The following is a 15770-nucleotide window of genomic DNA, read 5'->3' on the forward strand; positions in this document are numbered from 1 at the left end:
GTATTTATGATGTTATCAATTGAAATGATTTGTATTACAAATACCAGATTGAAAACTCTCTATCCAATCCATCGATCCGAAACGTTGTTATCGAGGAACTGTCGCAATGAGGAGGAGCCTCATCTTGCTGGAAAAACTACCGTATTTCGCAAACTAGGATCCAACTGGATGGTGTTGTTAATGCTTGACATAACTTGATTATTTGACATTGAAATGTCCTTAGCTATTTAGGTTCACTTTTGAAATAAATGGTCCTATAATATGGTTTCCCCAAATTTCTGCCCAAACATTTAGTTTCTGGGGATATTGTGTGTGAATTTGGCGTGCCTTATCGAGATTCGAAAAATCCAATTTTATAAATGAGGGATTGAAGTCAATGAAGAATTCTGAAAATGTTTGTACGGGTCACTCCTGATGCTTAGGATAACTCAGTCAATGCATTGTGGTCTAGAACTGCAACAGTGATGTATTTGTTATTGACTATTTCATACTCAACAGTTTCTATGAATTAATGTAACAATTCCAATACACTATACAAGCGGCCAAGTCGCGGATCTAATCCGCGGTAAAAAAAACGCCGGCCTGGTGCCGTGAGTTAATCCGCGGCTCTACTGAAAATGCGGCGAAGCCGCAGTATAACCCTTGCGCATCCGATGCCGCGAGTGAATCCGCGATGTAAATCTCCGCGGATTTGATTCCCAGTTAATCTGAGTTCGTGGAATTATTCCGCGGCTCAAAATTTCTTTTTATGGAAATGAAGCGACCTATTCATTATATACAAGCGTTTAAGCCGTGGGTAGTAGCCGCGCATCAGATCCGCGATATAAACAAACGGAAATGTATCTAATGTCGCTAATCAATCTGCGGGTAAACATTTTTTGAGGAGGCGAAGGGCCCGTGGTTTCAATTTTCCGCCGGCATGAAATCTCTATACGCAAGTATAGACTATACTAGCGTATAGACACACCTGAAGAAGTTATTGTATAGCGAAACATGTGTTGCGTTTTTGTCAAACTGTTTGGTGAAAATCTCACAGAGTGTTTCTCGAATACATTATGGATCAGCCAATAATAATTACATATCAAAAGCAAATGTTTTTGGAAGTTTATGTAGCCCGGAAAAGATTTTCCGCATGCCCCACGTAATCAGTACTACTACTGCCCTGAGAATGTGTTTATTTTTACTAGAAGTCCCTCGGTTAGTGTGTTACAGGTTTGACACTATTGAGACTTGTGTGAAATTTGTCAGCGGTCTTTCGCATGCCTCACATCAATTTTGTCGCATTTGCAATATAAAGACTGTATCATGTGTGTTTATATTTACCATCCACCATTATTGTTTCGTATTGAGAGAAACCGAAAGCAACACCAACACATTTTTTGACACCGCCATCGTTCGTTCTGATCCGTACCTGCACATCTGTCACACAATACGGATAAAGCCGATCTTCCAATGTGTCGGTGACGTTGAGCCATCAGAGGCCGATCATTAAGGTACCATCATCTTTAGATGAATCACTCACAATACCTTCATCACTCAGGTTACACTCATCATTTTCGATGATATCTCCTTCGACGATCTCCTCGTGCCCAACCTCCTCCACCACAATTTTCCCTTCTTATGGGATGTTGGGAGCTCATTCACCTCATGCTCTGATTCGTCATCTGTCCAATTATTTTCGTCACCAAGTGATATCATAGCTAATACAGCGGCGATTTTTCGAAATTCATCTCAATGTACTCTTATATACTGAATGAGGTTCAGGATCGCAAGTCGGCTTTTATTTGATTCGGTTGTGGTGGTGGTACCATCCCACATTACTTCCACGCATCATTCTATCCGATTATAATTAAGAGAGAAGCATATGAGAGCTCCCTCGAATTCAATTTTTCTTTTATTAACAGTAAATGCCAATATGTCTCTTCCAAAAGAGACATATTGGCAAGATGTAGTGTGTTACAATTGTTACGGTTCTTAGCCTGAATCACATAGTCTATGTACTGGCATATGGCATAGATGTGTGTCGAGAAATCCAACCCCACTTCCGAAGAGGACAAATGCAAGTTCAACTCCTGGAGTAGAACACCACCAATGCTACAAATGTTTCAAAGAGATTGTGTGTAGTAATATGCACAAAATGTTTACGTTGTTTACACTGTAACATATATATATATAACAGATTGTTGGAATATTTTATGTAGTACATGTAGAAGTAGTTGGGAGTTGTGTGAAAATTTTGGTAATATCCACCCCTATAGGATTATCCACTTTTGCGATTCTTGGTGTCTAAATCGTGATGAGTAGATCGAGAAATCCATGGTAATCATGTACATACACTCGAATACCTTTTTATACTTACTGATTGGCACCATATTTTATGGATGGTTTTACCTCTGCAGACTTCATATCGATGATACGTTGAATTCGTTATATAATTGGTAATTGTAGAAATAATATTCAAGCACTTGTAATGACTTAGAAATAAAACTTCTCTATAAACTCACTCTTCAACGTTCTGATAACTCGTCCTGCAATTTCAGCCTTCTGGTGCTTATTCATTAGTGATGAGAATTATAGAATTAGTGCCACGATCAAATTGAAGGTTTCTTGAAGCATATTTGGCATCTTTGAGCACATTCGCCATAGCTGCAGTAACCGAATCCGCAGTTTTATTTTTTAATTGACTTGGCCATACATACTTCAGATAACACTTGATCACTGTGAGTACGTACTTACGACCTTTATTTTCTTTAGCATAAGGTTACATTTCCATCAGTCTGCCACAAATCCAAAAAACTCCCTATCGGTTTTCGTCGGGGAAATTTTCGACGAGCCGACTTATATAGCTCACCCACAAGCTACATCTTTGCGGTACTCATATTATTTATTCATGACGGAAGTCGGTTCCAACGAAGCGGTAGAGGTCAATTGTCCAGCCCCCCAGTGTTCAGGTGCAGCTTTGATGTTAACAACTCGCTTATCAGTTTGCTCAACTGAAGTGATGATGGCGTGTGTATTCCTACTGATGGTGAATTGCAGTTCGGTTATTCTTGATTCAATGTACGCTATCACATCGTGAATGGGTTCAAAGACATTCTGCAGCTGCTTATTCTGAATGTCATAATCCCCCTGTGGTCTAAGAATGAATCCAATTCCAGATTTCCCAACAATTGAGGTTGGACGTCCATGGTCAATCAACAACATATCCAGCGTTCAAAGTGACAATGTGTTGCTGAAAGGACGTTCAAAGTCAAAGCAAAAAGTTTAGAAGCCACCGCGTCTACTCAGTTGGATGTCGTTCAAGGTTGAATCCTTGAAACGTCAAGATAACCGCGTGACAAGGAGTGTGAATCAAGGTTAAACCCAAAACACTTCCCCAAAAGTCACCTTGTTCACATCACATTGTGATTTTGCTGAATGTCGTTAAAAGTCGAAGCAAAAAGTTTAGAAGCCACCTCGGCCACGAAGTTGACGGTCGTTCAAGGTCGAATCCTTCGAGAACAAATCAAATTCACCTTGTCGAAAAAAAAGAAGCGTGAATCGATCAAGGTAGTTCAAGGTAAAACCTAAAACACTACCCCAAAGTTAGTTTTTCTGCGTCGTGTGACGTAGTCGAGGTCAAACTCAAAATATTCCCTAAAAGTCAATGTTTCTATGTTGTGCGGCTTAGTTCAAGGTCAAACTCAAAACACTCCCCCAGTCATCTTGGCTACGTCGTGCGACGTAAGTCAAGGTAGTTTCAAGGTTAAAAGTGGTGGGGGTGGATTATAAATCAGCTTAAACCAACTAGCAGGGCCGTCGCCATGGGGGGATGGGAGGGAACCCCCCCACTTTTTAGACTTGGGAAAAAGTTGGTAAATTTTGAGCCATGAAGATACAAAAAAATGAATAAAAAGTAAAAAAATAAAAATGAGAGAAAAGAAAAGGAGAGGTAATAAAAAAAATGGAAAGAACCAGGAGAAGGTTGGGATTTCCCAATATGCATAACTTGAAGAGAATTCTGAGTCGTTTGAAATCTTCAAAAAAGTTTAATTTCTCCCAAGTAAGAAAATAGTCCTGAACAGTCCACAAATTTTGAAGTGACAATTTTACAAAATTCCCAACTTTTCGGTGTTTTTTCGACTTGGAAAAGTTGGGAAATGGTCGTGAAGCTAGAAAAAATAATAGTAGAAAACAATAAGCATAATATTATTTAAGTGTTATTTCCTTTCATTATTATTATTATTTTTATAATCACCAAAATTTATTTTTGTTTGTGCATACCCTAACAGGCATAAGCATTCAACCAATCTTTGGATAGCTAAGTAAGAAAATTAATATATTCTAGTAATAACTAATCTTTTGGCTTTCATTTCTTCGAATGTTGCAAAATTTTGCTGGTGGGGTTGGGAAAATTTGGATTCCCTCCCCCCCCGGTTTTTCTTTTCGCTACGGCCCTGCCAACTAGTACTACATTCACTGTTCCGCGTGTTTATAATTGAAATGTCAATACAAATGGGAGTAGTTACAGCTGAGAAAGTTCAAGAAATATCACGAAAGATTAACCTACATGATTTCATACAGCCATCCAGACATTTCGAAATAATCACCAGATACCATCACTATTGCAGTTGATGTGGCATAGGAATCTTATGAATATTTTCCCATTTTAGTGAGTGAGAGGACAGAACACAAGCACTACAGGAAAATCCTTAAGGCGGTCTAAGAGCTGTGCCTGTCCGAGAGTAGCGATTCACATTGGATTGAATCGCTGGAGATTGAATCCATTTGGAAAAACATTCTCAGGAAGTTTATTCCACATAAACGCAGGTCTCCAAATGAAAGAGTTCTAAAACAATGAAGTTCGAGGTGTACCGAGTTTAACCTCAAAACGATGAGCAGCCACAGTCCTTCGCGTATTTCTGATATGTACCGCTCTTGGTGGAATCAAATGTGCCAAGTCACTTGAACACTTCTCTTGAAAGTATCTATAGAAGAGAGACAAATCACCAACCTTTCTTTTATGTCCCAAATGATGTTCGCCTTTCCAATCAGGAGGATGGCTCTTTTCTGGATGGAATCCAGCAGCTTCAGGGTATGTTTGGGGGCGGAGCACCGTACATGGGAACAATACTCTAAAGAAGGTCTGATCTGAGCTTCATAAAGCATCAAAAGTTACTGAGGTGTGTACAGTTTTCTAGTTAGACAACATGTTACTTTGTTGCTTTCAACTGTATTCTACTGAAAGGTTTAATATATACACATATATAGTAAATAAAAATTGATAAAAGTTGAAAGTTTTTATTAACAAAACATGTTCACACAGAAACCAATTTTTTTCTTCAACTCATTGACTGTGGTGTGGGCCTAATGTTTCTCTGACAAGAGATTAGGCGTTAGGCAAAGTGATACTTTCATATACGAGAAACTTCAGACCCCAGACCCCCTTAAAAAACATAAAAACTGAAAATTTGATAAACAGTTAATTGGGATTCAAAATATTTATGGACTTTACAAAAAAAAACTGGAAACTATATTAAAAGTTTTCAAAAATTTAACTCATTATGAATGGTGAATAAACATTCAAAATATTTATAAAAGTCACAAAAAATGAAAACTCTGCTAAATGTATTCAAAAATTATATTCAATATATGAAATTGGTTTAAGAGAAGATGGTGTTAGTGCTGGTAGATTTTCTAATTCACGAAATTATATACTCTGAAACTCCTCGGTTCCAGCAAAATTATGTTGCCACTCTTTCGTGCAGAAATACAAATTTTTAAAACCATATTTCATATATAAATAATGAATTATGACTATGGATAAACAATGTTATGAATGGTAATCTCTAGTTTCACATCGAAAGTTTTTTTTACATCAATTCCTACTCTTGTTGAGTCAATTAAATCCTGTAAAGCTCCTAAACTGTCAAACATAAATAAGTAACATAACAAATATAATAATTTAATGAATAATGCTTTGACAAATTTTAAAAAAATCATAATTAGTATCATTACAAGTGAGAAAAAATTAATTTTTTGAAGAATTCACTCACTGTAAACCCACCACTCTTTTTCATATCCTTCATGAACATGATCCAGCAAAGCCATCCTTCTACCATCACAGTAACGGTACTTATCCTGCACCTTTTGTTTTATATCTATTAGATTTTCTTGAGTTATATCCCTCTCCAAATACTCACTCAACAGCTCAGTAGCTCGTTCAAGATCCTTTTGGTTATCTTCAAATATCACAGACTGATTATTCTTCTTTAAATAATATGCAAAAACATATGTGTACATTAACGTTTGCCGACACTGGCATAGGATGTCCACAGCCTTTTTCAGAAACTGCACTTCAATCCAGCTCATATTATGTTGCTGCATCTCCTCCATTTTATCTTTCACAGATGCATACAGCTTGTGTTCAAATTTGAGGGATTGCATATGGTTCATATAGCGATTGCAGTAAAACAGATATCGCTGAAGAGCAGATCTTGATTTTTCTTGAGCATCTCTAGCTGCTTTAGCTTCATCTTCATCATATCTATTACAATTGTACCAAGAACTGCCATGAGGTTCCCAGGGACCCAGACAGACCCAGCAAAAATCTGCCTTGCAATTCTGGTTTTTACAGACCATGTGATTACAGCCACCATCTTTTTCTATTGTAGCATTGCATTTTGGGCATTCTTTTGTATTTGCTGCTATCCAGTTTGAGGTTTCTGAATCATCATCACATTTTTTTTGCCATCTCTTCAGAAGAGGGCATTTGACAGGATCATGCCAGTTTTCACCACATGCAAAGCAAAACACATGTCCACAACGACAAGCTACTGGTTTTGCTTCCACATAAGTAACCTGAAATAGAATAAGCATATACAAATCATTTGGAACAGGCATTATACCCATTAAATGAAAATTGTAAAAGTACCTCTTATATAAGCTGATTCACGGTGGATGACACATTAGATGTTTCTGGTGAACCAGACACCGGATCACTTTGAAAATTCAATGGACATTATCTACCCGAACTAAAATATTTTCGACAATGCATTTTTGCCACTTCCAATAGAAAGTAGTAGCAATTTTGATTTTTCAAATGGAACATCCTGTATACAGGCCGTTTAACATTGCTATATTCTAAACAGAACCAGATACGGAGACGTTTGAAAGGGAAAAAAAGGTAACTGTCATCGGGAAAATTTACGGGGACTCTCGCCCTTCTCAAGTTATACGAGAAAAACCATAAATGCTGTTTTTCATTTTTTTCGAATGGAATTGTTATTTCGGGGAATATTAAAAAATAAAAAAGGAAAATGTTATTGATACATTCACAATCCAAGAGTATATCACATTTGATATTTTTATAGCGTTTCATTTGAAATAACAACCATCATCAGTGACAACAATCAAATAGAAAAACAATTTATTTTATCATGAACTTTTGGGAAAAATTAAACTAATACGGAAAATCAAAGCTACATGGCAGTCTACATTTCTTTGTTGAATGCACATAAGTTGTCGGTCCAGACAATTTCTGTGACAATTTTCTAGCATAATAGTTGTAGTACTAATGCATGCATCTCTTTTTTTTGTTTGAGATGGTCGATATCTGTACTTGGTATTGAAAGAACTTTATCCTTTATGTATCCCCAGACAAAAAAAATCTAAAGGAGTAAAATCTTTTTTTTGTTTGAGATGGTCGATATCTGTACTTGGTATTGAAAGAACTTTATCCTTCATGTATCCCCAGACAAAAAAATCTAAAGGAGTAAAATCTGGGGATCGAGCTGGCCAGTTAATTGGTCCATTGTTTCCAATCCATTTTCTCGGGAATATCGCATCCAAATGTTCCCTTACTATTGCTGCATTATGGGGAGAAGCGCCGTCATGTTGAAAATATTGTATTTCATGGCGGATATTCAGTGGCGATTCATCTAAGTAGCCATCGAATTCATTGAATAGAAAATGAAGATACATATCACTATTCAAATGTCCATTGTAAAAGAAAGGGCCATGGATGTTTGTTCCCACAATTCCCAACCAAACATTTATTTCGAACCTTTCTTGGAAATTGGTTTCCCTATGTAAATGTTTATTTGTATTATTCCACCTATAATGGATATTACTGTTAAACCAACCATTGTTGGTGAATACTTTTCATTGAGTTGATGAACTTTGCGTATCCTGTAGCATTCATATTTATTCTTTTTCAAAATAGTTTTGGTGTATTTTACAGAAATCCCGATTTCTTGGGCAATTTCTCGAGAAAAACAACCTTGATTAGCATAATATTTGTAACTGGCCAATCCTACATTAAGAAAAACATGTTTCCACTATGTTAATTTTTATGTGGTAATATTTGCTTACCTATAACATTTATTTGATTCCTCACACTTCCAGTAACCACACATTTTCTTGTTTTTTTTTTCTGTCAAATGCACCATAGTTCCTCAAATTTCTTTCTAATCGTCTAAACATTTGGATGTTTGGAATACAACGATTTGGGTATAGCTCAACATACATATTCCTTGCCAGAAAAGGAATTCTATTTGATTTTGCATAACTAAATAACATATCAGTCTTTTCGTCATTTGAATACATCTTTGATATGTTCATAAACGTCTGACAGTTCTCAACAGATATCAACAACACATTCATTTTTCCTGCTATAGAAACCAAGCAAAGCTTACGCATTCAAGATGGTAAATTAATTGAGATGCTACGAATTATCATTGTGTTAGGGTACCTACCTGTTGAATTTATTGGGTTGTCTGAATTATATTTTGAAGAAATTCAAACAATTTACAAAAGAAGTAACGACAGGACCGTAATATAAAATTGTTGTCACTGATGACAGTAGTTGTTTCAAATGAAACGCTATAAATATATCAAATGTGATATACCCTTCGATTGTGAATTTATTGCTTTATCAATATCTGTAATAAAAAAGACAGGTCCATATTTTTAAAAAAAGTTGATGGTGGCCATGTTAATAAGAAACGTTTTATCGAATATTTATTATTACACCGCCAAGGTACACTTCGAATACAATAACATTTTCCTTTTCCATTTTTTTTAATATTCTCCGAAATAACAATTCCATTCAAAAAATACGAAAAACAGCATTTTTGGTTTTCCCCGTATAACTCGAGAAGGGCGAGAGTCCCCGTGAATTTTCTTCGACCATTGTATTGTTCCCGATGACACTTACCTTTTTTCCTATTCAATCGTCTTCGTATCTGTTATGGTTTAGAATATAGCAATGTTATTTTCGGAATCTATAACAATTACCCGACAACTTTTCTTGATATTTCCCTATACCTATCTGTTACCGAAAAATGAATGAATTTAAATTTTTTCTTCTGAAATCATGATCTCTAGAAATGCTGATATATTTGAGTTAAAGAATACTATGGTACCTACACTTCCAATGAAGGGCGGTAAAAAAATACAGGTTTTTCGTTAGCTTGAAAAAGTGACTGAAAGTTGATTAATTCAAATGAAACACCCTGTGTAATATTACAAATTCAAAAAGTTATTAAAATTAGCTTTCTTTCTATGTATGTCATGTGTATACCTAACTAGTCAAGTTTCGTACTTATGAGCACTTATTAGTGAAAATGTCCCTTCTGAATGGTATTCCCATTCGGTATTTTGTAAGAAGGCCTTGATTACTATTTGACAGTAACCGTGTGACATTCTCCTAATAATACTGACATTTTCGTCACTTCAGAAGTTTCAAATACATTCAAAACCATGGAACAAAACTATTCAAACGAAGTTCTTATGAATTTGTTTATTATTTTTGGACAGTGTGATAAAATTATTAGCAGGACATGTAGAAAGTTCAACGAAAGGTATCCGAATCTATCGCAAATGAACATTAACTGTACCAAGTGATATTCTTCTTTCTATGTTTTATCTAAACTATTTGTTAAAGACAATCTCAAATGTATTTTTATAAATGTATAACATGCTTTGTGGTATGTTCCTTATACCTCAAAGTTAAGATTTATTTATTCACTAATGTATTATTGTGTACTAATATTTTCTAATTACCTGAATTCTACTGCCTAGACCTTTCTACATCATACTTCATATGACCTAATTACTACATTTATCGCAATAGATTTTAAGATTTTTAACTGCATGAAATATGGTGAAAATATATAAATACAGCCCCTTAAAGGGGGTACATAAAATTTGTATAACAATTTTTTTCACAAGCACTAAAAAAGTTACAATATTGCAATTAACCTGACGGTTTGTACTACCAAAAAAAAACTTAGCCAGAAATTTATTTGGTTTACCCCACGGCTGCAAGAGGTGGAAAACGCAACCCCTAAAATTTATTTCCAATGTAACTTTTTGTCTTATTATTTGTTTACCATTAAAAAATTTATTTCCAATAGCCTGTTTCATTCTAAACAAAAAATGTCTCTTGGGTTTTTTGCCAAAAATAAACCAGTTCGCAGCAAAAAATAATTTTACGAAGAACTACAGAGATACTTCGTCATAAATGCGAACTGGATTTATTGTTATTTTGTAGTTAGTACCTGCATTAAACGATTAAAGGGTAATAAACAAAACTAATTTTGTCAGGTTAATTTCAATATTGTAACTTTTTCAGTGCTTGTGAAAAAAATTGTTATACAAATTTTATGTACCCCCTTTAAGGGGCCGTATCTTAACAAGGGATGCTCCAGTGAAGTTTCTTTATATGATATATATTTTATATTATATATATATATATATATATATATATATATATATATATATATATAATCTAGACAGGTTAATGCAGTCAAGCTGCTGGAAAATAATTCCATGAAAATCAAAAAATGAATAGATAAGTACTCTTTGATCATTCCCATATTGATTTCAATTTAAGAGCCACCGGTAGACAGCTGTTTCAGCCTATTGGGCATCGTCAGTACCAGGCAGGCGGTTCAAAGTATGTAATTGGAAATTTTGGGAAACAGAATTTTACAAATCTTGAAGTTGTAGATACCTACATAATAAACAAGAATTAATTTAGAAAATGGTAATAAATTTCTCAACTTATTTCTATTATTAGTGAAGAGTTATTGATGGAGAACAAACAGGTGTTAACCAAACCTGAATTGATATTACAGATTTTAATATAAATTTTCCAGATCAAGTTGCACAAACCTTAATAGCATAACTGCAATCAGGACTTGGACACCACCTCAGCAGACGATTACATTCAACAAAACTGTTTGTAATGAGGTGCTGATATTTCAATTTCACTCTAGGATCTTTCAATAATCTCATAGCGGTCTGATCATCTACCAATATGGGACAGTTATGTGCAGCACAAGCTATTGTTTGGCCTACACCTTCCTCCATTACTTTTGTTGTCAAGTACTCATTCCAGCACTGATAACAAAACCTGTGCCCACATTCCAAACCAGTCATTTGTATGGGAGGAAAAACCATATAGCATATATCGCACTCCTCTGTACCTAATACTTTATTTGATATTTTCGGTTTTGCCACACTAACTTTCTTGAATGGATTTATTACGTGGGCTTCTCTGAAAAGTTCGTCTTGATTTCCATCGAAAAATTTTTCCATAAGCTTCTCTTTATCCCAGTGGAAATAGTTCAATAATATTCTTGTTGTAGTTGACGGTATTTGAACCACTGTGTTGACATCTTTGATGCAGTCAACCATGTGTTGTACTATATCATCAGTGGACAGTACTTCATACTGATACTCTTCATCATAACACTGCAGCTCTTTGCTGTGAGATGCATTATCGGCCTCTATAACAAAATCAACATCGTCACCACTGGTCTCATTACCGGAATCATCATACAAAATATCATCATCCATATTTATGCTTTCATGAATTATTTGAACATTTAAATAGTTACTTGAAGTTAATGAATATTTCAGTTATTTGATTTATGACACTGTCTGATTTAGACAAATTATTAAACGCTAAAATTGTTTTGTTTTTTTAGTATTTAACTGATCAACTTTAGTTGATGTAATTTGACTGGTCGGTTGTACTTTTGACAGTTGACGGTCATTTGAGTATTTTTGGGATAAGAAATAAAAGATGGCGACTAACGTGAAGAAATAACCAGTATTTTATTGTATTACACTACATTAAACAAATAACAGTTAAAAACAAACAATCCAACTCGGTAGCAATCAGAAATCACTCTCTCTCTTACATCTGCTCTGTGTTAGGTATTTACGAGAGCGAATAAAAATGTGATCGGTTATTTAGAAATTATATTTTGTATCTGTCAGTTGTCACATTTGGGTAATTGTCAACTTTTGCTGGAATTTTTCACTTTTGTCTGTCAGCCGAAAAAAGTTCATGATCCATTCCAACTGATATAATAACGGTTTATTTAACGCTAGTCATTCTCAAATTGTGGTAAAAAATGTTTGCATTTGGAAAAGAAAATGCATCGATCATATCTTAGACGTTTTGTGATGACAAATTATATCACAAATGACAATTGGTCATTCAGATAGAATCGAGCGTTCATTTAAATATATTTCACGTCGTTAACTCTGTGACTACTTCAAACCGAATGCACCTCTTGAATCTGTTAAGAAAATCTGTTTTTCCGTTAATCAGCTGTCGCCCCTATAGGTACTAACGACAACTCTCAGAAGTTGAGAAACTTGTGCGAGCTAAGGACTAACGAGTTCTTACCTTTTAACGTGTGATTCCTAACACGGTTGTAACTGCGCTTAGTGAAGTTGAACTTTCTTTTCAGAATTTAGGTGAGATGACTCCATTACGATTGGATTTTCATAGAGGACAGAGACATTGGAGTTATGTGGTGGTCATGGTAGTGGACGGACGTGTCGAGTCCGTCCACGTCCACCTGGATGCCACCTGCTATCACGGGGTTCCGTTTTGTGTTGTTTCAGTATATTGTGTTTATGGTAATGAGTAATTTGAGTTGTGTGCTTCTTCGTCTTCTTGTGCTAATGAGATGTTACTCCAACCAAAGAATCAGACACAAAGGCACAATCAATTGACCATTGAACAAAACTAACAGGGTTGTTATTGATAAGTAAATCAGACAACGGCAACCCCAGGTATAGAGCTGCGCCGTATTGGGAACAAAGGCCAATAACGGAAAAAGGAAGTGAGAAATGAGACGTTGGACTGAAAATTACAATACACCACTTTCATATTATATTAGAGGCATTCTCGAATAGTGTTTGGTATCCATTAGTGGTTGAGGTAAAAATCACAACTCTCTAAAGTAGTTGTGTGTCTGCAAACATTGCGAGTTGAAAAACAGTACATTTCTTCATTACTCTATTATCAAGCTCTCAAATTCTCGATTGATGTTATATTTTATCCTGTATGCATGAAAATCTGATCTGACAGGAGAAAATTGCTGATTTAAAACGTCAAAATTTGAAAGAAGGAGATGAATATTGAAATTCTTTCATGAAATTTGTTTGAATTAGGGACAATTGTAAATTGAATAGGTAATGTTTATTTAAATTGTTCACTTTTTCATTTGCGTTCTTTTCAGGAATTTTAGTACATAAATATTTACATTATCCATTGTTATGTGTGTATAAGGATGTGTATATAGGGACCCCGTTAAATAAAAATATTTGCTAGAGAAACTAGTTACAGTGGTTCATTGATATAATATACTGAAAACTCATTCCTCAGTAATCCATTCTAAGTATTCTCAGCAAAGCTCAAATTCGATTTGAGGAAGACCACTGTCTTACATATGTAATAAACCATATCACAATGAAAGGATGGTCAAATGTACAAGCAGTAGTGGGATAAAATGGTGACATAAGCTGTGAGTTAAGATCAGCATTGAAGGTGTCCTCCTTGTAATAATACTGATTCAAGAACTGTCAAAAATTAAATGCCTGAAATTTCCCGTCTATTCCAGTTAGACAATAAATCGGAAGCTTCATTCAAGTCTATACCTCTGCAAATCGTGAAGAGTAAAAAAAATAGGTTGAGTACAAGTAGTAGACCTAAATTGAAATTGCAAGAAGCGAGAGAACCACCAAGGAAAGAACGAGAATTGTTTAAAGAGGAAGAATTCGAGATAGTCACGATCTGAATCATGAAGAATTAGAAAAAGCTGATTCTTCGGCAATAAGTTGTTGAGGCAGCAATTGGAAAGTGGTATGGAACCAAATAAAAACATCAGAGGTAATGAGGAATCTGTTGAAATAGAAAATATTCCTTATATACTGAAAATCAAAGGAAACAGGAAAGTAAAAAATTCAACATATTAGTCAAACAGGAATATCCTTTACTCATAACACATCAATATGATGCACGACGATCCACTCCTAGTGAATTATATACCATCTTCCAGTGGAAATTCATAAGAGTCGCCTCTTTTCATCAGTAGTTTTGAAAGATATACAGGGCTTATTTTCACTCTTGAAATGCTCTTCGATAGATCAGATTAAAACTAAGGAACTAACATAAATTCCATTGGACTTCAAGCACCCCAAAAGAAAAAAACATGAAAAAACATGATGGTCTGACAGATTTCGTAGATTGGATGTATAACTTAGCTACTAAGCTAAGCTAGGCTACTTTAGCCATTGTAGGGCATACCAAGCAAAATCATCACAATGAACAAACAAATGTTCAGAGTTTTGATTCTTCATTAAGAAATGATGCCTAGTCACATGACCAAATATTAAAGTGCAAAATATATAGTCAAACCTGCAGATATAAATCGGATCGTAAACAGTTTCAAGAATATTTGATGAGTAATAAATGGAAAGTCATCAAAGACTTGCAAATGTGCAATTGTATAAAGAACGATATGGATTTCCCGGTAAATATCTACTTAGTGTCATTGCCAACGGAAGCATCATCCATTTCTTCATAAAAACTTTCAAAGACTTCAACACAACCCATCATGCCAATCGAATGCATATATGAGATCGGAAATCAATATTTATCATCAGAACTCTTCACTGAGTCTTCGTTTTCGAATATTACCTGTTACCCGCAATAATGTAGATAGAGAAGTAACAACGTTTACCTTTTCAGATGAAGGATCATCAATGTCGATGGTAGATGAAGATATCACAAGAGGTCTCTACATACAGGGAGAAACAGAACTTTTGTGTTCAAAATGTACGGGTGAACAGAATCGTATTGAAAAGAACTCGCGAAAGGTACCTACTTCTCTCAATCATGGGTAATTTTACAGGCTCTAGGCAATTCAATAATCGTTCTGTATCAACAGTAAAATCTCTCAGCCTCCTGCAAAAACTATAGAGATGAACGGTAGAAAGTTCGTTTATTTCAAAATATAACAGTATAATCAAAAATTAGAAATAAAATTTCCTATGTTTTTATGCCACTTGTATTTGTAATTAACGTTGGTGCAGTTTCGTCCTATAAGGACATTTTCAAAAGAATAAAATAAACATTTCATTTTAGCTTATTGTATTCGTTGGACGACGCGGCGATAAAACAGAAAGAAGTTGTTCAGTAATAGAGCAATCAAATGTTGAGAATAAAGCTTTTCACAGCAGTAATTAAAACGCATAGTTTCAATAAAACTGATAACAATTAATACTATATATTCACTACTATTCACATAGAAGATTGTAGTCGGATTTTTCTGAAAGTTCATAAGATAACCACGAGTCGCGGTAGCGTTAGGGGAAAGATATTACATAATTCAAGGTCAAATCGAGTTCAAATAGAAGGCTATATTAAAATTTAAATATTCGGAGGAAAAATTATCTCATCTATCGAGATATCTGAGCACCAC

General features: G+C 35.0%; 1 protein-coding gene across 1 annotated transcript; it reads right to left on the reverse strand.

The window, feature by feature from the left end:
• Nucleotides 1-5266: 5266 nt before the first annotated feature.
• Nucleotides 5267-12031, reverse strand: LOC111510573 (E3 ubiquitin-protein ligase ariadne-1). The gene is made up of 2 exons (XM_023166497.2): nucleotides 11158-12031; nucleotides 5267-6840 (listed from the first exon to the last, which is right to left on the reverse strand). The coding sequence occupies exons 1-2, from the start codon at nucleotides 11842-11844 to the stop codon at nucleotides 6028-6030; spliced, it is 1500 nt and encodes a 499-aa protein (XP_023022265.1). The 5' UTR covers nucleotides 11845-12031; the 3' UTR covers nucleotides 5267-6027.
• Between the last annotated feature and the right edge of the window lie 3739 nt (nucleotides 12032-15770).

The sequence above is a fragment of the Leptinotarsa decemlineata genome, unplaced genomic scaffold, assembly GCF_025532065.1.
Source record: "Leptinotarsa decemlineata unplaced genomic scaffold, Ldec_3_MD MMD2_tig00000035_RagTag_RagTag, whole genome shotgun sequence".
In the NCBI taxonomy this organism is placed as follows: domain Eukaryota; kingdom Metazoa; phylum Arthropoda; class Insecta; order Coleoptera; family Chrysomelidae; genus Leptinotarsa; species Leptinotarsa decemlineata.